Source organism: Eumetopias jubatus, unplaced genomic scaffold, assembly GCF_037043125.1.
Source record: "Eumetopias jubatus isolate StellerSeaLion01/CBP00866 unplaced genomic scaffold, mEumJub1_p1.0 scaffold_1, whole genome shotgun sequence".
Classification (NCBI taxonomy): Eukaryota; Metazoa; Chordata; class Mammalia; order Carnivora; family Otariidae; genus Eumetopias; species Eumetopias jubatus.
In genome coordinates, this window is record NW_028274807.1 from 148,717,625 (window position 1) to 148,744,063 (window position 26,439).

Here is a 26,439-nt window from a genome sequence, read left to right on the forward strand (position 1 = left end):
ATACTGCTCTGCCAATCAAGGCGATCATGTGTCTTTTTCTTGTCGGGGGAAAAAAAAAAGCCACCACCACATTCACCATTTGTGTGTGCATTTCAATCTCCATGTCCTTTTCCCGAGAACCTCACTGGGATAAATAGAAACTTTAGGGTTGGCTGCAGGCCCCTCCAGAAAGGGCCTCACCAACAGGTGGGAAAGACCCAGCACTCCCAAAGGTAACAGACATGGGAACCATAATCACACCACATGTAACTTTTTGAACATCGGCACTGGAAAAAAACGGCTATGGTCCTCAAGTGCACTTACCTGGTCCTGGCACAAAAGTTCAATTTTCTCCTCTGCCAACACAGCAATATCCTCTTCTTTTTCCTGTTCTCCTGGTTTTTCATTATTAGAAGAGCTAGTGGTTTGCGACTCATTATCCAAGTTGATGATTTTCTCATAAACATGTTCCATTACTTTCCGGACTTGAAGCATGTCACTAGCAGAGAGTCTATCCCTGTAAAAAGCAAGAGCAGATCGTGCCATCACGAAATCACTGGATACTGTCTCTTAAATATTCTTTGGTGTTCACATTGGATAAAGATAAAACATAGCACAGAAACATAAACCAAGAAGTGTTTTTGGTTACTGCCTTAACCTAGTTCTAGAATTGCCAACACATTTCCAGAGTGTTCCCCTAAGACACAGATTACGTGTAAGTGAGATTAAATACGTGTTCTTAAAACTTACATATACATCAAGAACAGCCTTCTGGGTTTTATTCCCTTAAAGATGATCCTAGACCATGGGCAAACGAAATGCTCCTGGCCGGGAAGGCAGCCCCCAGTGTTTACCAGGCTCCAATTTCCCCGGTGCTCATTTCTCCTACGGCTCTCGGCCCTACAGCCAAGACCTCCTGCCTGAACTCCAGGCCAAAAGCCCAACAGCTGGCTGTGTATATCCAGATGGACATCCCACAGGCACCTCAAACTCTACCTGTCCCAAACCAGATTCATCAATTTCCTCACCCCCAAACCTACTTACCTTGTATCGCTAACATCAGTTAAAAATGGCCAACCCAAGTAGCTCAGGCTCAAACTCTGAAAGCCATCTTGAACTTCAGTCATTAAATTTAGTTGAATCTAGGACTTGCTTAAAATAATCTGGGGTGTGTGTGTAGGTGGGTGGGAGGGAGGCGAGGTAGAGATAGAGATGAAGCAAAATGTTCAGCCATGTGTCGATAACCCTGGAGCTATTTGATAGGACAATGGGGGTTCATGCTCCTGATCTCTTTTTTGTATATGTTTAGAAATTTCCCTAACAAAAAGTTTTCAAGTCTTGTTGATTTTACTTGCTTGGATATATACCCATGAGACCTCAGATTTCCTTTTCCACTTCTGGCCACCCCTCCATCCTCTGCTGCAGCTACACTGGTACTTGTTAATTTTCAGGATCTTGTGCATGCTCCCACTTCCACATCTCAATCAAACCATTTCCTGGACTTGGAATACCTCTCTTTTGAAATTCTATCCATTCCTTACATGTCCAGCTCAAACTCCATGTCTTTCAAGAAGCCTTTCTGGAAAGCTCCAGCCCACAATTCATTTCTTTCCCCTACTCTCATCATTCTCTAAGCATCCCTAAGAGCAGTTTTTATACAGAGATTGTGTCTGTCCTAAACTATGCTGTGGCAAGAGACAAAAACCAAGTCTTACTTTTTTGAACATCTGTGGCCTACCACAGGAGGTACTTGGTAAATGGTAAATTGTATAAGCTTTCAATATTATAAAACTAGCTTTAGATCTCCTTTACTATAAAAGCAATCATAAAGAAGAAGAAAGCTCTGGCAATTAATTAGATCAAGATATCACGTGACACTGCCCTTACTTACTTTTTTAAGGTTTTTGCTCCTGAAGATGCATGAGGTTGGAGGTAGAAAGGAATTTTGTTGAATTTGGGCATATTTTTCTGAAATATTAAAAGTAGAAAGGTATGATTGTTTTGAGTAGCTGATGAATGAAAATGACATCAATAGAAAAACATGATTTTCAAGTTAAGTTATTTTACAATTAAAACTGACTTTCTATGAAATGTATAGTAAGCTATCAAATCATCCAAGTCAGCTTTAGTGAAAATGTATCAGAAAAGTATCATGTTTAGTTTTGTAATAAAAGATATGTGAGACAAATGATATGTCATTGGCAATATGAAGCTGCAGGATGCCTCTTCTCAAATAATTCAAGGTATTAAAGGGAAACAAATTTTAACTCTTAAAGCCCTAGAAATAAAAATCTCAATTCCACATTAAAACATTGGGGCTGATACCTAAAGGCCCAAACACAAAGTTCGGTGTTTTGAGAGAAACCCACAACATTCACCTTTTAGCAAAACCGTACACTCTAGGCTGGTAAGGCCCATCATCCAACTGAAAAGGCCACTGAGGTCCTTCCACGTTCTTTCCCTCTGACCTCAGGTCTGAGGTTTTAAGCGAGAGTGGAAACTTCAGCCAACCACCAAGATGTCTACCAGGAAGTAAACCACATACTTAGATGAAGGATAAAATTAACTGGTCATCTTTTCTCTGGGTATTAATCCCCTCCGAGCCTCCATGTCATATCCTGTCTGGATGTCTCCTCTCAGGAATAAGCCACAGGCCTAAAGTCAGCAATGCATCCCAGGTGACTTTCACACTCAAAGGAAGTAGTGGTTTATGGGGAGCTTGGATTTAGAGAAGACCATAGACTATCCATCAGGTGCCACACTGGCTTTAAGTTCTTGGAGGTATATCTGGGACAAAAAACACATTTTCTGAAAGTTTTAGAGATTAAATCTCTTTTCATATGGCTTTAGGAATATATAAAACAGGTCAACAGCACATAAGAGAGTCTAGAAACAGACCCATGTGTATACAGAAATTTAGTATATGATAAAGATACCATTTCAAATTAGTAGGAAAAGGATAGATTAATCCAAAAAATTGTTTTGGCACATGGCTAACCATCTGGAGATAGTTAGCATCCTACTTGGATAACAAACAATAAATTCTAATAGATTATAGAACTAGACATACACAATGATCACAGACCTACTAGAGGAGAATACATTTTTGCTACTTTGGAGGAGGAAATACTGAAGCAAGACATGAAACTCAGAGCCATAAAAGACCAATCTGATTACATAAAAATTCAAACTTTTTGCTTGGCAAAAGACACCAGCCATGAACAAAGTAAAACTTCGATTGAGAGACACAGATAATAGTCAAAGGGTTAATATTCAATATGACGAAATCCTACAAATCAGTAAGAAACACAAATTACCCAAAAGAAAAATGAGTAAAGACTATAAAAAGGCAACTCACAGAAGAAATACAAATGGCCAATATGAAAAGATGCTTAACCTCACTACATGTGAAAAACAACAGCCCACCTTAAGACAATGAGATATTTGCCGTCTTTTAGCAAAGACTGAAAGTACCCAGTGTTGGTGAGTGTGGAAAAACGGGCACACGTACAGTGTTGGCGAGAGCTGCTATAGCTTTTGTGGGGGGCCATTTGGCAGAGTCTACCAAAATTGAAAATATGCGTGCCCTCTGATCCAGCAATTCCACTTCTAGGAATTTATCCTAAAAAGTACACAAAGACACATGTACAAGGATGCTCACTGAAGCATTGCTTGTAATAGAAAACATTGGAAACAACCTTAATGTCCATCCATAGGGGACCAGTTAGATAATTTACAGTACATTTATACAAAGACATACTATGTAGTCATTAAAGAGGAATGACCCATATATAGACAAGGAAGGATGTCCAAGATATATTTTTAAGTGAAAAACCAAAATAAACCAAGTTGCAGAACAGTATGTATAATAGATTTTGTGCAAAATAATGAACTGTGTGTGTGTGTACACATAGGGGCATGGACACACTCCTCAGCGGTACCTGCTTGTGTGTGCACAGAACCAAGTCCTGAAGGTTATGGCCTGGTCTAGGACTAGTTACCCCCTCCAGGGGGAAGGACAGGAGTGAGTGGAAGAGAGGAATGACTGGGAAAGAGATGGGAGTTTCACTTGATTCATTTATTATTTTCTTTAATAAGCACATCTTACGTTTATAACTAAATCCAACAAAGATATAAACAGATACATAACTAATTACCAGTCCTTCTTCCGCAACTTTGGGATGGCAGGGAAGCAGAGGAGGGCTCCCTTTGGCAGCCTGGTTTTTACTAACGTAAGACTGTACAGTCTAAAGCTGCTATTAATTTCCTTCGTGATTTGGACAGAACAAAAGGGCAAAGCAGGAGTGGAGGACACTTACATCCACAGTGATGTCAATTACCCATTGTGGCACCGTCTCATTAAGAAGCATCGACTCAGTCTCACCCCCGGAGTCTCGGCAGAGCAGCCTAAACATAACCCATCAGGTAGTCAGGGACACAAGCAGCACAAATGACAAACCACTGTCAACAAACATTAGAGGGAGGGACCCTAGAGCTCATTTGGGATGACCCCCACTTGACAGCTGAGGAAATAAAGTGCAGCCAGGCAGAATGATTCACTTGGCTAAGAGGTGCAACGGGTGCTAACACTCAGGACCCCGCATCCTGAGGCCACGCATATACAAGAGCTGCTTCTCTGAGTCCTCGGGTGACGACAGGAATGCTGGGTGCAGGCAACACACTCAAGACACGTCCCCTGCCAGGGCTGCAGGGCATGGCACAGGCCTCCACACATCACAGGGACCAGGACAGTGTTGGTCAACACACTCTCAGGAGTTTACCATAAAGGAAGAGAATTCTGAGCTTAAGGGCAAGACAAGCATTCTCCTTACTTCTGACCCTACAGAAGACTCTACTGGGCTCTCCCCTGTGATTCCACCAGGGCCTGGCTGGCAACCTGAGGTGAAGCTAGGCCAGCTTCCTGGCAGGGCCTCATGAAGGACAGTCTCACACCTCAGGTTGGGCACCGCTGAGCACGATTCTCAGGAGCAGCCCAGCCCATCTTGTGTGGTCAGCCTGAGGGAAGTTACCTACTCTGATGCTGTTCTAGGAGCAGGGACTTCTGGTGATTCCCTGATCCCGGCAGTCACGTCAGCTAAGTAGAGAAAGTGACAGCTTCCTGTAGAAACCACCACAGAAGCTGCCTTAAAGCAAAGTATTGACCTCATTTTAACACAAGAGGCTCAGCTCTCAATTAGAATGTGGTCTAATAGCATCAGACGCTTAACCATCTCATGGAAATGGAAAAGCTTCCAAATCCCTCACATCCCCAGAACAAGTTACCACGTTTGAGTCAGTACTTCTTAGCAAATGGGATGATTTCCTAGGCAGAGTCTACAGCCCTCCATGCCCCTACCTGAACAGTGTGCGTCCTCCAGCTTCACCAAAGATCACAGGGGTGTGGGGGGGCACTTGAAAATATCCATTTCCCTTCTGTACTCGGTTCTCCTGCTCCCCATTTACTACGAAAAATGGAGATGGTGTCAGTATCCAAAACTAGTGCTAAAAACACAGATTCTAAACATTTTGTTTCTACAGGCTTCAAACATTGCAGAGTTTTTAAAACAAGTCTGATAAATCAGCTGGTCAGATAAAAAACAAATCAAAGTTAAATTTCTACAAAGAATAAGAAGTAAAGCAACTTGTGATGTACCTTACGGGAAATGACTGTATAATTTCAGAGAATTTTAATAGAAGAGATTAACATTTGAGATTTGAAACAAAAAGAGAACTCCACTTCAGCCACAGGAAAGTCTAGGACAGTCTGTTTAAAATCGCCTTATGCGTGCGTGTGCGTGTGTGTGTAGAACACCAAGCTCAGAAAAATTTCTTGGGCCAGAAACAAAAATTGATGCTTAATGGCAGCCACAACTAATGGCAGCAGTATTGGTGAAAAATAAAATCCTCAGTGAAGTCAAAATCCCTTTTTTATTATTCTCTCTTGATTTCATTTCACTCTGCTTTCTCTGTAATCTTTTGACCAAGTATGGTTGAGCCGCACTCCAGTACCACCTTGTTCATAAAGGCATCCCTAGTGAATCTGGAAGCAACCTCACCCTCTGACCCTACAGTACTTTCAGACCCTCTCTTGTAGCAACAACCAATGCTTCCCTCTGACCTCATCATGTTCTCTCTGCTCTGTCCTCAGAGCAGTCCTCTGCTCTGTCCTCTGTCCTTCCCTCTGTCCTCTCTGCCCCACCAGAATGTCAGTCCCTAGAGTATGTAGTTCATGCCCATTTATCTCTATCGACCCCACCTACAACTCACTATAGGCCTCCGAATACCTGAGCTGCTCACTGAGTAGAATGTACATGACTCTCAAGAGTCCACTGGTCATGGTGCTGGTACAGCAGGTGACTGCACAGGTGGAACAAGCAGCCGTCGGGCTGGAAGAGGAGATGGGTGGGTCCTGCTCTGCCTTTACTATGGCAGTTTGATTTTAAGGATGATCTGGGGTTTCCTTACTTCCATAGCCAAAGCCTGGATGCCAGGTGTGCCGACCGTACTACTAGTTTTTGACCTTTATCGTCCACTTGGGCCTCTAAGGGCATCCTGCCTGTCATGTTGCAGATGGAGAAGGATGAGCCAAGAACTGGAAACGACATGCCCACAGTGACACAGCTGCTAAATGGCAGAGCCCACACTAAAACTCAGCTTTTTCAAGCCTCTGTGGAAAGACCTTTCCATTGAGTTTCTCTGGCTCAGAGGCCACTGTACAATTCTGATGGGGAGGGGAGTGGGCCAGGTTACATAAAAAAAGCCACCACGGATGGGGTCAGTGCCCTCTCTGACAGGGATATCAGAAGAATGGCTTGCAGAGAAGCATGCCATCCTTGCACAAGAGATTTAAACTCCAAAAATCATTTTGGATGAGTCAGCCAGAACAAAGTCTCTGGCAGGAGATCCTCATCACTGTTGACCACCAGAAGTGGACCATCTTCAGCAGAATCTTCAGAGAATTCAGAGAATATTCAGCAGAGTAAGCCCGTGGTAGGTGGGACTCAAGGACTCTTCAACCGGCTGCAGGTAACACACGAGCTGTGAAATTTTTTTCCCCCTTCTTCAATCAAACTGAACCAGACTTATAAATTCAAAACATGTTCTCTGCTGCCCAGAGAAAGTTACCACCACTGCCTGTGGCACGCACAGCTTTACAATGTCCTCAGTGACATTAATTCTTACACATATTTGTTCACTTATCCTGACACTTCTGAGCTGGAATTTGATTTTCTGAAACGTTTAGAGCGAAGATCAGGTAGAATCACCGGACCTGGTAATGTCTGTGTTTCAGGCTGACGTGAACTATGATGACATAAGGACAGAAATGGCTTTCGATGTAGCTGGTGCTGGAGGTAAGTCCTGCAGGGCCATAGCTACTCTTGAGAAATATCTTTGAAAGAAGGCTGCTAAGCTACTTGCTTTTAAGGGCAAAGGTCATTTAAATATGTAGAGGTTTTTTTAACCCCTCTTGAGCAGCTTCACTGATTGAAAGTGCTCCTGGAATCTTAGTTAAGACTGGATGTTCTTTGATCTGTGGAAGGGAGGGTGATAAACTGGACACATCACAAGTTATTAATTATGTCATGACTTAGCAAATGCTTCTTAAATGTTTCTTAAACCTTCCTGGAATAACAAACTGTCCAAGTATTTTAAACTTCTAAGTAATTTTTAAAAAAATTTTTTTTTTAAGATTTATTTATTTATTTAGAGAGAGTGAGACTGAGAGAGAGAGAGAGAGTACATGAGAGGGGGGAGGGTCAGAGGGAGAAGTAGGCTCCTCGCTGAGCAGGGAGCCTGATGTGGGACTCGATCCCGGGACTCCAGGATCATGACCTGAGCCGAAGGCAGTCGCTTAACCAACTGAGCCACCCAGGCGCCTCTTAAACTTCTAAGTAATTTTAAATCAATTATCCTGATATAAAAATACGAACCATGGTTTACTTCGTTTTCTTCTTCATCCATTGGATTCACATGGGTTCTAGGCCAATATTCTAGGAGTGCCTGGAGTAAAAGTCCTCCTAAGTTCACTGCAAAGGAGTTAATTAAAATGAAAAGAAATGGAAAAGAGTTATTAGCTTTAGCCTAAAAACAAAGGGAAAGGAATAAAAATTGTTTCCACATATTCTGATATTAAATTCTTTTTTTTTTAAGATTTTATTTATTTATTTGACAGAGCGAGAGAACACGAGCAGGGGAGCAGTAGAAGGAGAGGGAGAAGCAGGCTCCCCGCTGAGCAGGGAGCCCCATGCGGGGCTCGATCCCAGGACCCTGCGATCACAATCTGAACTGAAGGCAGATGCTTAACCATCTGAGCCACCCAGGCGCCCCGATATTAAATTCTTAACCCAATGCCAATGATGTTCAAAAGCAAGACTTGAAAGATTTTGCCACATCTATTAATATTTATCTTAGAATGTTTAAAGAAGTAATAATATGGAGCAAACATATTCTATCTGGTTGTTCAGATATAAATAGCCATTCTTTAAAAATGAACAAACAAAAACAGGAATTACATTCTTTAAGGAACTATTTCCATAGAGAGCCACTAAAACTATATATATATACATCAGGTATGCCTACATGCTACATTCTTAGGAGAATACCAACCAAAGATATAGTCAACAAAATATAATAGACTTTTATGAGTCTCTTCTCACAATACACAAAAATTAACTCAAAATAGATCAAAGACTTGAATGTCAGACCTGAAACCATAAAACTCCTAGAAGAAAACATAGGCAGCAAGCTCCTTGAGCTTGGTGATGATTGTTTGGATCTGACACCAAAAGCAAAATCAACAAAAGTAAAAGAAAGTTAGTAGGACTACATCAAACTAAAAAACTTCTGTACAGCAAAGGAAACATCAACAAAATGAACAGGCAGCCTACGGAGTGGGAGAAATATTTGCAAATCATGTATCTGATAAAGCGTTAATATCCAAAATATATAAGGACTTCATACAACTGAACAGCAAAAGAACAAGCAATCCAATTAAAAAAATGGGCAGAAAGGGGCGCCTGGCTGACTCAGCCAGTGGAGCATGTGACTCCTGATTTTGTAACTTTGAGTTCGAGCCCCATGTTTAGTGTAGACATTATTTAAAAATAAAATCTTAAAAAAAAAATTGGTAGAAGATCTGAATTGACATTTTTCCAAAGAAGACATATAGATGGCCAAAAAGTACATGAAAAAATGCTTACTAATCACTAATTATCAGGGAAATGCGAATCAAATCCACAAGCTATCATCTCACACGTGTTAGAATGGCTATTACCAAAAAGATAAAAAAATAACAAGTGTTCATGAAAAGGTGGAGAAAAGGGAACCCTCGTGCACTGTTGGTGGGAATGTAAATTGGTGCAGCCACTGTGGGAAACAGTATGGAGGTTCCTCAAAAAATTAAAAATAGAACTGCCATATTATCTAGCAATTCCACTTCTGGGTATTTAGCCAAAGAAAATGAAATACTAACTGGAAAAGATATATGGACCCCCATGTTCAATGCGGCCGTATTTACAACAGCCAAGATAACGGAAACAACCAATGTTCATCAATGGACGAATGGATAAAGAAAAAACATGGTATGTATGTACAATGGAATGTTACTCAACCATAAAAAAGAACAAAATCCTGCCATTTGCAATAACTTAGGTGGACCTTGAAGGCTACGTAGAGTAAGTTAGACAGAGAAAGACAAATACCATATAATCTCACTTATACGTAGACTCTCAAAACTAAACAAAATCAAAACCAAAAACCAAAATTCACAGATACAGAGAACAGACTGGTGGTTGCCAGAGGCAGGGGTAGGGAAATGAAGGGAGTCAAAAAGTACAAACTCCCAGTTATAACATAAATAAGTCCCGGGGATGCAAGTACAACATGGTGACTACGGTTAATAATACTGTACTGCATATTTGAATGTTGCTAAGAGAGATCTTAAAAGATCTCATCACAAAGGGAAAAATGTGTAATTATGTACTGTGATGATGAATATTAACTGGACTTGTGATCATTTTGCAGTAAATACAAATACTGAATCAGGTTGTACATGTGAAGATGAAACTAATATAAAGTTATGTCAATTATATCTCAATTAAAAAAAAAAAAGGAAAACAAGAGAACTGTTTCCCAGCTTCACTTTGCCTATCCTAACAGATTTCCAGAAAGGTTTAAGGGTAGAGAGTGTGTTGAGTGTTTAATTGTTAAAGCTAAACCACAGACTGTGAGAAAAATCAAGACCCCCAAAACATTTAAAATGGAATAGTATTTTCCATTTCCATGAGAGAATATATGGATTTCTTGAGAAATGATTTAAAAAACCTCAAATAAATAAAAACAAAAAAACCTCAAATACTGTTAAAAAAATAAAAGAGCAGATAGCAAAAAACAAAACAAATCAAAACAACAAAAAAACCCCCAACTCAGCACAGATCCACCTTCACTTTTGAAAGGAGGAAGGGAAGGAGGACACTTAAACTCACGTTTTGGATCTGACCCATCAGGGCTGCTGAAGCCAGCATCTTTTGCAGAAACCCAAGCGGCAAAACAATCACTCTCATCCAAAGTAATAGTCAACATCTGTCAAAAGAAAAAACTGTTAGTGGCATTCCATTTCAATATATTCTCCAAATAAGTCTCTAAGGCCCTATTTATCTATACTATTTGACTGAAGAGCTAAGCCACAGATTCAGAACCAAAATGTGTTTCATGTGATTCACTGCAACTACAATTTAATTTACTGGGATACCAAAAGGCATTCTAAACTGCATTTTGCAAGTATTAACATGAAAAATTTACTGCCTTCACACTTAAAAACATAGGACTCTGTAAGTAATAATACTTAATTTTGAGCTGTATCAGAAACTTTCAACTATCCCAAACAATACAAACACCAGTTGCTAACTTACCCCTGTTTTTAAGTCTACTGAGAACCAATTTGGCACATATACCATCTTAAATCTTTTCTTAATTTCATCTTCAAAATCCACTTTGCCCAGGTCTTCAACTTTACAAGCCTATACAGTAAAAAAGAAAGTATGGTAATTATCAATATTAAGTGGTAAAATGATTTTGACTTAAGTGTTCAAAATTTTACACATTTTCACATCTGTCTAAATAGAGTCTAAAAACATCCTGGACGACATCGACACCCACAAAGGGCATGCCGGCCTTTCAAATCCTTGCCAATATTCCCGCCGTAAGTGTACGGCGGTCTCCAGCCTCACCATTGCTGCTACCTGGGGTTTCTTCCGTTTCCAAAGTCAGTTCTCCACAACACCCCAGTCAAATATTTACCCTCATGTTTGGCCTTGCCACCTCCCTCACTGCCCCTCAGCACAGAACTGACCTCCACTCCTCAAAATTAGAGAAGCCTTAACAAAATCCCCTTAGCTCTGTGCTACTGTTCTTCCCAGTGCGAGGAAAAAAGTGTCCCTTGATGCTGTGCTCCGGACCCCCTCACTTCTTGGGGACCTGGTACCGTCATCTACTCTCTCATGCTCTCCTGGCTTCTTCCCATGAGCAGTGAACACACTCCAATTACTCTCATCTCAAAAATACCTGAACACCAAAACAAAATCTTTGCTTCACCCTCCCATCCCTATATCCTCTCTCACTACTGCCTCTTCCTGCCCACCTCCCCAAAGTCAAATTTCACCAAAGATTGCTCCACTACCTCCCAATCACTACTCAACCCACTCTATCTGGCTTTTACTCTTAGGACTCTCTCAAGACTGTTCCCCTCCACACCATCCTCCCTACTGGTTAAGTCCCAGGCACGTTACATTCCAAATGGGATGCAAACCCTCCGTAGGCCAGTGCTGCTAACCACAAGCCCTTTCGGGAAATGCTTGCTTAGTTCTTGAGCCGCCATTGGTTCTTGGTTTTCTGACCCGTTTATTATACAGCTCTGTGATTTCCTCTTTTCTAACCGTTCCCGGAAGGGTGATGGCTGGTTTTTTTCTCTTCAGTACAGATGTATCCCTTGGAAACTCTGATGTTCCCATTGCTTCAGTTATAATCCACCAGACGCTGACTGCTGAGCCTGTCTCTCCGGTCCAGCTCATTTACTGGAGCATGAGGTCCTATCTACCTAGACATTCACATAAACTCAAACTCATTGTCTTGCTCAGCATGTTCCCCTGTTCCCCCATCAATCCATTTTCCCTCTTACATCACCCCCCCTCATCACTTCCACTTACCAAACTATCTGACCCAGGAACCTGGGACTCACTCTGCTACTTTCGTTTATACTTTTATTCAAGCTCCCTCTTATCCACAGGCCTCAACACTTCATCGTTCTGTTTTTTTTCCATCCTAGTCCAGATAAATATCTGATCTCTCACTTACATTAGTGTAACAGCTTCTTAACTATTATTATGTGCCAGCCACTACGATAAATACTTCTCAAACACCTCCTTAACCTCACCAAGAAATAGGTACCACCCACATTTTAGGAATAAAGACAGAGGTTTAGAGAGGTTCAGTATGTTCCAGACATCCCTTGGCTAGTAGCTAAAAGAACCAAGATTAGAATGAAACTCTTATCTCACTCTGAGCCTATGTTCCTAAATACTCCTGACTCCCTACTTCTGTTTAATGTCATGTCCATTACTCCCAATCACTTGATCTTGACACTTCAGGGTCTAGTGTCTGGGTACTGAAAGCTGCTAGAGATACAAAAATGCCAATTATGGAACATGCCAGGTCACTGCCCCATCTAAGCAGAGCTACCTCCCATTCAGGCAGCAGGACTCTACCAAGGCTTTGGCTAATCTGCCCAAGAGCGAACATCAGATCCACCGGCAGAAAATCAGTCAGTCCACCCCGAAAGAGTAGCTTGGCCCAATTAGATTCTGTCATGTTCTGGAGAGCGTCAGGTGCTGGGCAGCATGAGGGGAAGCCCAGCCATGGGGCAGAACTAGGGCCACGTCAGTGGTAGAGTAGCCAAGTTCCTGCTGACCAGGTCCTCAGGGCTGCTCTGGATCCTCCCAGTCTCCATAGCACCCCTCTCTGAAACAAACTTGAGTCTTTAGTCCCCTGCGAAGTGTATCTCTAAAGTAAGAAAACCCAATTGGACTTTTGGAGTCTGCTGCAATTTCATTTTCCATTCAACTACTAAAGCCTCTTGGCTCTGCAACCATGCTCACCGGGCAACTGCTTCGTTATGTGACTTCCTGTACACCTGCCCCATGGGGAGGGAAAGTGTTAGTCAGGCCAAGGTTTCTATTCAGACAGTCCCTTCTCAGAAAGAAAGCTGTTTATCTTATTCTTTAGATCTAGACATTTCTTCTAACCAGGAGCCTAACCAAAACCCCAGAGCTTTTCAATCCTTCCTTATAATGTATCCAACATCTGTCTCTTCCTTGAGATCCCCAAGTCATTATGCTGAAGACCCGGCCTTCCAGCTTCTTCCCCATTACACAGACCACTGTCGCTCTGGGCATGGGATTCTTCCTGTTCCAATACAATCTAAGATTAAGATTCTTTAGGGAATAGCAAAGAAGGCCAACTGTGGGGCCTGTATTCAAGATTCTCTGGGAAATGACTTGAATGGCACCTTCCACCCTTCCACCCCTACCCCCCCACCAACATTCCCTCTAGTCTCCAATTACACAAAACTCAGAGTCACTGAATGAGCACTACCTTCCCTGTGCCTTTGTCATTCACTCCCTCTTCCTAAAATGCCCTACCATTAGTCATCTGCTGGAATTCTTTAAGACCCTCTTCAAATGATTTCTCCACCACGAAGAAGCTCAGCTCGAAGCTCACCTGATTTCTCTAGTTGTAAGTAATTGCCCTTGTCCATAAACTACCCTGTGATTTGTCTGTTTTTTATCTGTAAGGCCTTCCCATTTCCCTACCCTTGTCCCTACCAGAGGGGATCATGGTACAGACTCTGTCATCTATGACTCTTAACACAGTTCTCTGCCCACAATATTCATTCAATCCAGGAAATAGGTGTTGAACAAATATACCAACACCACCAAGAAAAGCAAACTTTTCAATCTGCCTATAAGTTATTTTTAAAAGATTTTATTTATTTATTTGAGAGAGAGAATGAACAGGGAGGAGAGGGAGAAGCAGGATCGCTGCTGAGCAGGGAGCCTGATGAGAACCCTGGGATCATGACCTGACCCCAAAGCAGATGTTTAACCAACTGAGCCACCCAGGCACCCTGCCTATAAATTGTTTATGCTATTTAGAACGTGGATGAATGGTTTAAAACATCTAACTATCCCACAGGGTCATCTTAACATGACAGAGTTGTAACTGATGCTCATAGTGATATCTATAAATCCTAAGAAATGGATAAACTTATTTTGTGCACTGCAGGGATTCTCAACCTGGGGTGATTTTGTATGCTGCTGCTTCTTCCTCCCCCTAAACATTTAGCAATGTCTGGAGAGAGTTCTGGCTATTACAACTGAAGTTGGGGGTGGAAGGGAAGGTGGTTACTGGTACCTGGTGGGTAGAGGCTGGGGATGCTGCTAAACATCCCATCATACCCAGGACAGATCCCACTCTACCCCACTCCCCTCAACAAAGACTTACTCGGCCCAAAATGTCAATAATGTCAAGGATGAGGAACTGTGATATATTTATTTTAAGGTAAGGCAGCATATTAACACAGCATTTGGAAATGGTTCCACTCAAATTTTAGGTGCTTAAAAAGATAAACTATGGCCTTATCTAAATACTTGTACAAAAAAGTATCCACCCCAGGGTGCCTGGGTGGCTCAGTCGTTGGGCGTCTGCCTTTGGCTCAGGTCATGATCCCAGTGTCCTGGGATCGAGGCCCGCATCAGGCTCCCTGCTCTGTAGGAAGCCTGCTTCTCCCTCTCCCCCACTTGTGTTCCCTTTCTTGCTGTGTCTGTCAAATAAATAAATAAAATCTTAAAAAAAAAAAGTATCCAACCCCCCCAAAAATATTATTGCAATCTAATCTTAATGCACATACTTATTACCTTGGTTATTTCATATATATATATTTTATAATAAAAAATAAAGGGGATACATGATCTAATAACTTATATTTAATACAAGAAGTTACTTACCTTCAATACATCCCAATATGCCACATTATTATTGGTATCTTTGGTTAATATATGTCTCTTATCATTAAGAATATGGCACTGAATAATGCTCGCACCCCCTATAGGAAAAGAACCCAAACAATTAGCAAAACAATTCCCTATTTAAATTCACCATATAGCAGTAATTACTCATTGGCATGTAACAACAGAAATCATACGATCCACCAGAAAGGAGAAGGTGAATCAAAAGATACACATATAGTAATATATACACGTATAAATATATCTAAGGCAGTTTAAGGCCAACCTAAGACAAACTATCCAATTTTAAAAACAGATTATAGATGAAAAAACCCCCTCCTTCGAGGGGCTACCAGTGGAAAACTGTTAAGGGCAAACCATTTTACCCACTGGGAAAAGTTCAAATGATGACAGGAAATCACTGGATCAGTCCCATCTCTAACTTCTGCCTCCTGCACGGACATGCGGTTCTAAAGACACCAGCATGGACACGGAACTGCAGATGAATGCACCGTTCAGCATTCTACTCCTCACCTGAGCCTTCAGGTCAGAGCTGCCACTTCCCGCTGGAGCACAGAGAAGTCGGGGACCAGACTGGACCTGTTCTGCCTTGCACCAGAAGACAACATTCAACCCTACATATTTTACAAAGTGGTTCTTGGCTCGACCCAGACTATGACTATTCTGATGCTGGGCAAAAAGATTACAAGAAACACCCTTTTCAAAGTCACTAAATAGCATTTTAAGAATATTTTTCTTCTGTTAAAAATAAACCAACACACTGTGTCTTCTGTTGCCATCAGAATTACATTTAAAGGAAGGTCACTTCCTTTATTTTTGTCAATCTCTCAGTAACTATAATTAACCTTGGTAAAAGGTATGATACCTTCACCTTCCTTACTCACCTTTAATAACCTGGTCAGGCTGTGTACAAAGTGGTGTTATAGGATTTGTACAGTCGTTGTCATAATCTCCGGAGGCTCTAAAATTATGAATTCCCTTCAAGGTCTAAAGGAACAAAATTCATTTTTTAATCATTTTATGCTTTCTAAGTTTTGCCAATCTGTTTAAAGTGGCAAGAAAAACAAAGAACAAATGAGAAAAACCAAAACAATAACATCAACCAAAGAAAATTTAATCATAAAGTTCAATTATCTACCATGATTTCAAGAAATAAAACAAGGATTAAGAAGGGAATATTAATACTGTCCTTTTGAAGGGAAAAGCAGGCACTCTTCAAGGTAAAGCTATGCTGATCTCACATTGGCATGATGAAATTTAGACAAGATATCTAACATTTTTTACAAGTACTGAGAAAGTCCACTTGACTGAGGTATAAACACAAATAAACGGAAACACTCTTTTGTTTTCCACATATAGTCTGGTAAGCAAGAAAACGTAGATCTTCTTTAATTAACATTTAAGAATTAAAGCACTTTTAATGACTTTTCTCTGCTTATCCTCTATTTCTATCCCTGTTCTTTATGCTATGAGGAAAAAAGAAATGAATTTGAAAGCACAATTTTTCTATTTTCTTTTACACTTGGAAAAAAAGAAACCTAACAAGTGTCCCTGCCAAGTTGGTACAGGTATTCCCTGCTATCCAAAAGTAAAGCGTTCATATGAAGCCTTTTATAAGCTGAGATGGTGTAAAGACAAAAAAGCAATCACCATTTTATAAAAGCAAAAATTCCCTTCTGATTTCTTTTGGTTAGAGAAAATGGGTAATAAATAATGGTGCAAAGCAAACTTTTGGATATCTGGGGAAACTTGGACCAGGGCTGCCTGTTTTTATTTTTTATTTATTTTTTATTTTTTTTTTAAGATTTTATTTATTTATTTGAGAGAGAGAGAGAATGAGAGATAGAAAGCACGAGAGGGAAGAGGGTCAGAGGGAGAAGCAGACTCCCTGCTGAGCAGGGAGCCCGATGCGGGACTCGATCCCGGGACTCCAGGATCATGACCTGAGCCGAAGGCAGTCGCTTAACCAACTGAGCCACCCAGGCGCCCAGGGCTGCCTGTTTTTAAATGCAGTTTTGTGAGCTCAGATGCTGTACTAACATTTATTGGTTTATCAGGCAACAGTGCCTATTCTAAGCACATCAAATGTCTATCTTGGCTCCTGACGAAGTCAGATGCTTCATCTTGACTATTATTGTAATTTTAGTACAATCTTTAGGATCACTCACAGAGGCTTTCAGATTTTTGCCACTGTTCAAAAGCATGCTGAGTGTCAGGTTCATCCCGAGCATTTGCTACTGGTATCTGGCAGGTCTGCAATAACAAACCACACATTTACAAACCTTTGCCAGGGATACGGCCATTCGCTTACCCATTTATTTACTGTAGACTTAGTCGAGGCAACCCAGATTGCGGGAGGGGGATCAGCTGATCTATCAAGCTCCATCTGAAAACAAAGCACAAAAACACTGCTCTGTGGAATGCTGACTCTCCTGAGCTGCCAGGACTAGCTACATATTATTAAATATCAACTCCTTCATTCGATGTTCGTATGCTGACTGTACTGTGGCATGTGTTAAAAGCTAGGGTTGCACAGAATAATGAGGGAGTGTCTTTGCTAAAGGAGAACGGCCTTTTACTTTTACAAGTATAATAGGAGTGACTTCTCACCAAAATCAGTGGCTGAAAGTTTCAGCGTGATTTTAAATTAAATAGTTAAGGGATCCAAATGGGTACAGTCAAAAGGGTGACTTAGCATAATTTTGTTTTTGTTACTCTTTTGTTTTTCTTTTTTAATAACAAGGAAATTAGGTCTCTTTTTCTCTTTTGAAAATGTTTGTAGTAAAAAAACATTCCAACATAGCAAAAGTGAAAAGTACTCATGTAATTCACCTCCCTCACCTAAGAATAGTACACCTGCAAACAGTTTACCGTTTGCCTTCTGTATTTTTAAAATAGTATACATATAGAAATATGGCCCTACAGCCATGTATATAGATGGCACGCACATGAAATCACTCTATGGTCAGTCATCCACTATTCTTCCTGTGCCAAGAAACTGAAGGTTGGAGTCATGGAACAGGCTGGACTCCTAGCAAGTAGGAATCCTCTTCAGTTCAAAGTGACATTTCTTTCAACACAGTTATGTTGTCACTAAATTCTTTGAGCTTTTTTCTCCACAGTCAAGAGATCCTGGCAGCTGCAGGACTCACACACACAGTGTTTCTGCCCCCTGAACACAGGCTGATTTCAGCCTCAACTCCCTTGCTCCCCTAGGATTATTGGTTTTGTCCTCTGGGGGGCGCCACCTATTTTAAAGAGCCATACTCAGCCAGGATGTGTGCGCTCCTAGGCCACAAGCATCCCCTCAACTGTCTCCTTTGACTTCTATTCCCTTTTTCAGCCCTTCCTCTTATGCTGTGGCCTGGGTTTCAGATGTCAGTTTCGTGGCTATCTGCAGTTCTGTTTCTTGCTTTTCTAGTTGTTTTTGGATGATTTTTGTGAAAATGAAGTAGTGCTGTCTTTATGCCTCCATTTTAAATCTGGAAAGCTCTTCACTATGGTTTTAATGTGTAATTCTGAGATTATCAGGGAGGCTGAACATCTTGTCATGTGATGATAAGACCCTTTAGCGGTCCAGGCTTCACTTTCAGCAGGTGTCAGTATGGATGGCTTCTCGAGTACCCTTTCACCCACACAGCAGATGCTGATTAGCAATCAGGACTACTTTGAGGCAGTCATGGTTTGGAGTATGAACTGGCTTGTTCTCTCTTCTTCTGGAGCAACTCTTCCACAACCTCCCTCTTGAGGCATTGGACACACTTGTGCTTTGGTGTTGTCTGCTTACAGATACCTGAACTTGTCACATTCCTCCACTAAGGACCGGTTAGGAAAGCCAACTGAGCTCAGGAGCAACATGGGGAAATTGCACTAGGATTCGCCAGCGGGACAGCTACGTGTCACTGAGGTACCCAAAAAGTCACAATTTCTTCTACAAGTGACTAATGGAAATTAAAATACCTGTTTTTACAACCCCATAGCTGATTTCTGTTTTAATAGATTTTGCCGGATTTGGCTAGCACATGTAACAATCTTAACCACAAAACTAAATTTAGGACATACCTTGAGAACTGGTGCTTTCTCTTCACAAATTAGTACCCGAATGTCAGGGTTTCTCAGGTCTGTACAATAAATCTTTCTGTCCCTTCCTCCAGAATACACGTGCGTGAAGGCATCATTGACTTGCAGAGCCCAAACACCTTCATCATGGACTCGGTACGTTGCTATACATCTCTGCTGGCCAAGGGACCAAAGGCGAATTGTCCCATCAGAACTGCCGGAAAGGCACTGAAAACAAAGAAAGTTAAAGTTAGAAAAAGTTCTGGCTGGAAAACTTCCTGCTTTGCTGTGCTCTGCACTTGGTGCCTCTCCTGCCTCTACACTGTCAAACACCCACCTCTAACAACCTGTATTTCTGCCTCTGATAAAGACCTCTGATAAGCATGCACCACAGGCTGAAATGACCGAAGGCAACAGTACATGCTCAAGCAGGGGAAACTTCTGAGCAAAACCGTCTTTCTCCTCTCCTACCTGGCCACATGCAGAATCGGCATCCCCTGGGAACTTGTTAAAAATGCAGATTCCTGGTCCAATTCCAAACCTAATGAGGCAGAAACTCTGGAAGGGTCTACCAATCTGTGTTTTGATAGGCTTTCCAGGTCATTCTGTACACTAAGCTTGACGAGATTTGCACCAGGCCAGCAGGTCTTTTGGAGCCCTAGGTCACACCTCTGTCTCACCTCTCCCTCACGGCAACACGCTCCTAATGGCCTGCCAGGTCTCTGACATTCTACCAACAGGAGTCAGAAGCAAAATCTAGTCCTGGGCTTACCACTCACTCTTTGTGACCCTGCATACCTCCCATCTGAGCCTCAAGTTCAACATCTATTAATATAAAATGTGGACTTCCAGCATTCAGAGTTAGCATTAGCAATTCTGACACTTTCTAAAGGCTCAGGAGCACCAAATACATAGAAGCTGCTGGCACACAAACTAGGGCTGAGCACACTCCAACAGAAAGAGGCTGAATTAGCCACACTACATTCACATTCAGCATGCCTGGGGTTCACTACCAGTTACTGTGGTGACTTGCAGAAGAGAATAAATACTTACTTCTTTGGGGAAAAAATGGCATCAAGAAGAAGCAACTGCTGGTGCTGGTGTAAGAAATTAAGTAGGCAAAGAGCTTCAAAGAAGAGAAGATAGTTGTGGGCCTGGAGATTTAGAAAGTGTCTGAATAGATGAGACCTTAAGGAATATTAAGATTTATTGGCATGTCTGTGACTGGAAGGGGCCTTTAGCACTCTGGACGTGTTTAGTTAAATGCACACCCACTAGGACACTCCCCCAGAAGTTGCCAGGAGCATCAGTGTTTTAATCCCCTATTCTGACTGGTGTACAAGGCAACCAAGAGCCTAACCAACAATGAAACTGTCCGGAGGAAGTTACAAGCAGACCTCCCACATGCCTGTGGGAGGACCCATACAATCTGATGGAGAGAGAGCAAGGAAGGGCTCCCCTGTCCAGGAAGAGCTGCTACTCTGAGGTAGCAAAGCTGTTAGTGTAGCTTTGATCCCTCAGATCCTAGGCCATGTATCCAGAGGGAGTAAGGTCTGACAACTTCAGGATAAGGGAAGCTAAGGTGATGGGCTGAAGTTCTCACAGCCTAGGCAACTTGCGGCAAGGGAAAGAGGTAAGTTCCAAACCCAAAGCGTACAGCTAAAAGATGAGGGAACAGAGCTATATCAACTCTGATATTGAACATAAAATAAACTCTGATGGTAACTGTACTCTAAGACTGCTAAAAAGGAGGCCCCCAAGTAGACAACAATTACTTTTAAAGTACAATGCCGGCGAACTTCTTTGCAGTGTTTGGTAGTATGGCTGAAGGACGTGCTTATTTAATAGGAAGTCTAGTGCCTGCTACCGTGCAGGAGCTAGAGTAGTCATCAGACATTTCCCACTACTCCCCCTTCCACTGGATAAACGTGAAGACCCTGTCACTAGGAGTAACTCTTGGGACTCGGACCTGGATGGTTTTACTACATGAGACTTAGAGGCACAGACTCTACAGCCCTGATCAGGTGGCTGTGCTTTTGCCAATAGAAACGAGGGCGGCCAGTGTATTGAGGCCAGGCGGCTGTTGACCAACTAAGTGTTTCTGGGATGGTCACCCATATGCAATTGTAACTGCCACAGACAGCAGCCAAGTGGGCAAGGTAAGTCGGGGCAAGGAGTGGCCTGATGCTTAAAGACCCCTTGACTTTTAGCTAGGTTCGGCAGGACTTCAATTATAGGAAAACCCTGTAAGAGACACACGAGGATGTCATTGACTCAAACCAAGATGGCAGATTGTCCCAGTTCCTCAAGCAGTTGCCTGAGCAAGTACAAGGGATGAAATGTCAGGTGGCTCAGCCCAGTAATGTTGGCACCAGTCAAAACAACTGCCGTGGCGACAAACCTCAAACAGTAAGGCTTGCTAAATAACAACAACACAACAAAGGAAGGGGCTGTCCATGGGATTCACTGGCCTGTTATACGTATCTTATCACAAGTCTCTGACTCATGATGCCACCAGAGATCCTACATTAGAAGCTTGCAGGGCATCTCTGCGGGATGCAGTGCAAGCTCTGGTCCAGTAACTGTTAACTATTTCTCTTGTATCTTACAAGAGTTTGAGAATCAGTACGTAAAGGTTTCTTTTTTCTTCCTTTGGCCCAAACAAGTAGTTATTGTTGCTGTTTTGTTGATCAATTCCCTAATATAAGTGTGTTGTGTAGTTGGGGGTTAAGTTTACATTTCGCCTCTAGCTGCCAAGAAGGCAAATGGATGGAGAAGGAACTCGAGGAGGATGGTATCTGCCTAATTATGCGCTCTACCGCCCAAGGGCAGCCTTTTAAGCGGTCTGCTTGGAGTAAACGCAGCTGACTTTACATGAACTACATCTGTAACCATATGTGCTACTTAAATTGTCTTAGGTAAATGCACATTCATGACTATAGAGGAAACAAGGCAAGGAGTATAGTAGCAGGAGGAGCTTTAGAAAGTCTGCCAAGCCCAAAGCCTCCTTCTGAAAACCATCTTGTCCACAGCCCCCTATTTTTGCGCAGTCCCATGAAGACCAGAGGATGCAGTCAAATCCTGAACAAAGCCCACAGAACAAGGCCGGTGCAGCCATCTCAAATGTAGCCCAGCAGCTACCCTGCAAAACAGTGAGGAGCTGACCGAACTGGCTTCTTAGACTCCCAGGAAAATGGAGCTGTAAAGGAACTCAAGGACACTAGAAAATGCCATGGCCTACAGACAAGAATATACTTACTATTTCTAATCTTCTTACCAACTATACAAACTAAATATTATGGTCCCTGCTTTGCAGATGAGTCAACTAAGGACTAGTAATGTGAAGTTCTCTCAAGGCCACACTGTACATTAACACTGAGATCCTTCCACATCTCCAAAGACCTCCATGGGCATCTTCAAGCCTCTCTTTGCCTGGTTCTGAAGATGAGTTCCTGGTTTTGGCTAGTTTTCCCAACCTTCCTCTTCCCTCTGGAGACAAAGGTTTCTCTAATTCATGTGTGAGGCAGTTTCTGTAATGTAATTTCCACAGGAGTGATGGTGCCTCCCATCGCACCACCTCCCTACTCTCCCTTTCCTAACCCGTTCGCAATCAATTCCAGTTAGCTCTGGGCTTCTCCCTGGCCTATGAGAAAACATGGCTGGGGGAGGTAGGAATACAGGGTAGAGGTAGGTCTTAACTGAAAATGGTGCTCAGTTTTTGTTTTTATTATCTACATTGATAAAACATCATTTTCCCACTGCTACAGAACAAACTGAATTATGTACCCAACAAAGTACTAGAGTACCAGTACGTGTTCGAACATTACCAAAATGTTTTTCTTTGAAATGCTGACTCTTAAGTATTACGTCAGATAACTAAACTTATAAACTGTATAAAATGTATCTATACAGTCAAATGACAGGATTTGCCCAAAGTCAAACCCATTGTCAGGAAATTTCCCCTTAATTTACCAGCACAAAGCATTCAATACCAAAACTTCCTTCTGCTTTACACAAAGTGACATTTTAAATTATTTTATCCTATACACATCATAACTGCATATACTTGTTGGCATTAGAATTATTCTGAGGGAACTTTTTGTTTGGCCTTTATTTAGAAGTGATGCAAACAGAGTAATTTCAAAATGTGGATTACTATTACATACAATTTGAGTATTTTAAGGATTTAAAAGTAGACCATAATATGATATGTGTGGCTTTGGGTTGAAATCAACCTAGGCAACAAAGCGGGGAAGTTTCTGGTGCATGAAATTTTGGACGAGGTTATTAGGTAAACGTGCACATGCAAGTGCATACCTGTGTACCATCTCTGTTCAACAGCAGTGCTTTGACATTGTCTGTGTGTCCTTTCAGCTTCATTAGTTTTGCACATGTTCTTGGATCCCATACCCTTAAAACCTGTGTATTTTAACAAAATATTATACAAACAGTATATATACATATGTGAACAAATTTCAATAATAAATGATTTAGAAGTTAAATGACAACCATTACATTCTGAGAAGGAAATATTGTTCTACCAATGGACACTGTCTGAGGCCCCCAATCTTTTCAAGTAGGAGGAAGCCTTTCTAACGTCAAAACACAAATAGGCCTCCTCCACCCATCCAACCCGCCCCCATCACCACACACGACAGTAATTATACAGTTATATTCTCGTTTGTTCAAATAAAACCTTTCCTTAGCACCCACCAAGCAAAACCATGGTCTGTATATTAAGTAATTACACAGATCAAATTATTTTGGGTCTTTGTTTTCCAGTGTTAAGATATACCCGTTAAGCTCCCCCGTACCTTCTCAGTGGACCCTGATACAATGATTGTTCCCAGTTGATTCATTGCCAGGCTATAAATGGAATCTTTGTTCCCACTTAAAGAAGAAGCTATTAGAAATAAAGGAAGCTAAATGTTAACAAAATCATCAGCTGTTTGGCAGCTAGTCAGCAAAAACTGTAAGTTTATTCGGTTTAGAAAATCTTATCTTTGTGAGTGCTCTAAGGAAAAGAAGTCTAGCGATGATGGAGGTCATTCTAAACAAGACTGTTATCAAAATTTACATCATTTCTAGATTTGAGCATACACAAGTGCTCAATAAATATTTGCTAAATTGAATTGCACTGCCATTTAAAAACTATCCACATAAGTAAGGTATTTTCAAAGATATACTTGTGCCAATAAATATGAAAAATATGTCCAAACTCACTATTTTCAAGGAAACACAAATCAAAGCAAAAAATATTATTTTCACCCACCAATTCAGATTTTCAATAAGGTAATAATTCTCAAAAAACAGTTCAATGGTACTCTTAAACATTACTTGTGGGATAAGTACAATTTGTTGGTACAACTCTTGGAAGGACATTAGGCAATGTGTAGCAAGAATCATGTTCATGTTCTTTGATTCAGAACTCAGTTTCACTGAGGTGAAAAAAGTTGCATACAAAACTGTCTATATAGTATGATCCTAATTTTCAATAAAAAATATAAACAAACATACTGAGAAGTTATGAATGAAGCAGTTAATACGTATATTTAGAAAACGATTGTAGTAAGTACTCAAAAAATGTTAGCAATTAGTGTTTCTATAATTATAAATCAACCTGTGTGGTAACCTCTTTAAACAATTCTAAGCAAGATGTATCTATCTGTTGCAGAATCTGTACCCGTAAGCCTGGTCTCTGACCTTGGGACAATCCTGACTTCTTTTGCTTTGTTCCCTCTTGTCAGTGTCTCTTTGAGGCAGACCCTACATCTAGAGAGACCCGATGTGTGTCATGACAGCCCTCAGCAGGGACCAGTTGCTGAATCACTACAATAATGCACTGCTGAAAAATCAAAGAGAACAGAGGAGGGTAGTGTTTAGAACTTTGTATATTTCCTGGGGAAAGGGCAGAATATTCAAGAAATTATAAACATCAGTCTCCTAATGTGCCCTTCCTGGCACATCCTAGATTATATTACGACTGTTTTGGCTATGTCAATGTGAGTATTCCACAGTTATGACAAATTGGACCTAATATGTAGGGATCTAGATAGTTCAGATCCTGAACACAGACTTTCTAGCCTAGAGGACTCTAATAGGGTGAGCCAACTGTGAGGCTGAGTTTCAAATCTAGACTTGTTTGGGTCTAACCTGGTAATCTGAGATATCTTAGCTGGTGAGGCACCTGTGCTATTAACCTACTGTGAATGTCTCCAAATTGCCTCCGGAGGTATCCAACCTCTCTGAACTCTTTTGAAACCTGCTGGATTGTTTAAGGGTCCCACAAAATCGGTATTGGAGGACTTTTCTGTCTTTCCTTTGGGTATTCTCCATCTTGGCCATCAACTCAAGGGCTCATAAGACATAGTAACACTTTTAAGAGTCAGAAACTCCCTACTTTGTCAAGTAATCACCACTTCTATCAACAGTATCTGCTGAAACTGTGGCTTTGGGCCAGGCAATGCTGTGGGAGGTACAAAGTGGTGATAAGACAGATTCCTCTGCCCTGAAGGAACTTACACTTTAGCTAGGGAGCTAAGACATGCACACGGACAAAAATAACCAGGTTACACATGAAGAAGTTACCATAAAAATGGTGCAGTGACGAACTAGCTCCTTGTTGTTCAATCATACTCTTGGGGGCTAGAACACTGTAGGTAGAAGCACTCTCAAAATATGAACCACTGCCTCAATGCAAACCTATCAAAGATGTTTCATAAACCATTCTCTATTTATATCAACTTGAATTACTTTTAAAGAAATATTTTTCAAACACCTTACTTGTGACAGTGTTATTTGAGGCAGTCAAGGCTGTTAAAGTATTCACATCCCAAAGGAATATTTGTCTGTCCAACCCAGCCGAAGCTACCAGTTCTTTATCCTTGGCGTATGCTAAGGCCTTTACATAATCCTGTAACAGAACACACATACAATTGTCTACTAGATCAGTAAGAAAATGAGCCACATAAAGTAGCGAGATCTCAATATTATACTAGAGACACCAAAAATTACGTTTGTTGTTTTACCTTATGTGTCCTTAGTGTTGACATGCAAAATCCCTTATGTGCATTCCACACTTTCACTGTCGTGTCAGAAGAAGCAGATATTACTAGAAGATGCAAGAATAAACAAACCCGAGTAGTAAGACTTCACCATTTTAAAGACTTATAACAATGCAACATACTTTCAAACTAATGTTCACAGACACACATATATTCTTGAATATTTATAGTATTCTTAACACACACACACACACACACACACGTGTACACACACACAATCTAAAAGCTCTTCCTAGAACCTATTGTATTTTGTCTCA

General features: G+C 41.3%; 1 protein-coding gene across 4 annotated transcripts in view; it reads right to left on the reverse strand.

Annotated features, from left to right (window-relative positions):
* Positions 1-26,439, reverse strand: part of WDR48 (WD repeat domain 48) — a 44,119-nt gene that overhangs the window by 2,335 nt on the left and 15,345 nt on the right. For 3 of the 4 annotated variants that reach the window (XM_028106992.1, XM_028106991.2, XM_088026683.1), the window contains exons 4-18: positions 26,147-26,229; positions 25,902-26,031; positions 23,933-24,021; positions 23,436-23,537; positions 19,122-19,346; positions 17,371-17,445; positions 15,944-16,046; positions 15,039-15,136; positions 10,890-10,997; positions 10,464-10,560; positions 7,911-8,006; positions 5,336-5,441; positions 4,299-4,386; positions 1,871-1,947; positions 304-496 (exon numbers count right to left, since the gene is read on the reverse strand). In XM_028106992.1, the coding sequence (XP_027962793.1) occupies positions 304-496; positions 1,871-1,947; positions 4,299-4,386; positions 5,336-5,441; positions 7,911-8,006; positions 10,464-10,560; positions 10,890-10,997; positions 15,039-15,136; positions 15,944-16,046; positions 17,371-17,445; positions 19,122-19,346; positions 23,436-23,537; positions 23,933-24,021; positions 25,902-26,031; positions 26,147-26,229 (1,670 nt within the window). Of the gene's footprint in view, positions 1-303; positions 497-1,870; positions 1,948-4,298; positions 4,387-5,335; positions 5,442-7,910; positions 8,007-10,463; positions 10,561-10,889; positions 10,998-15,038; positions 15,137-15,943; positions 16,047-17,370; positions 17,446-19,121; positions 19,347-23,435; positions 23,538-23,932; positions 24,022-25,901; positions 26,032-26,146; positions 26,230-26,439 lie in introns of those variants that run through there. The other variant, XM_088026685.1, reaches the window with a different exon arrangement.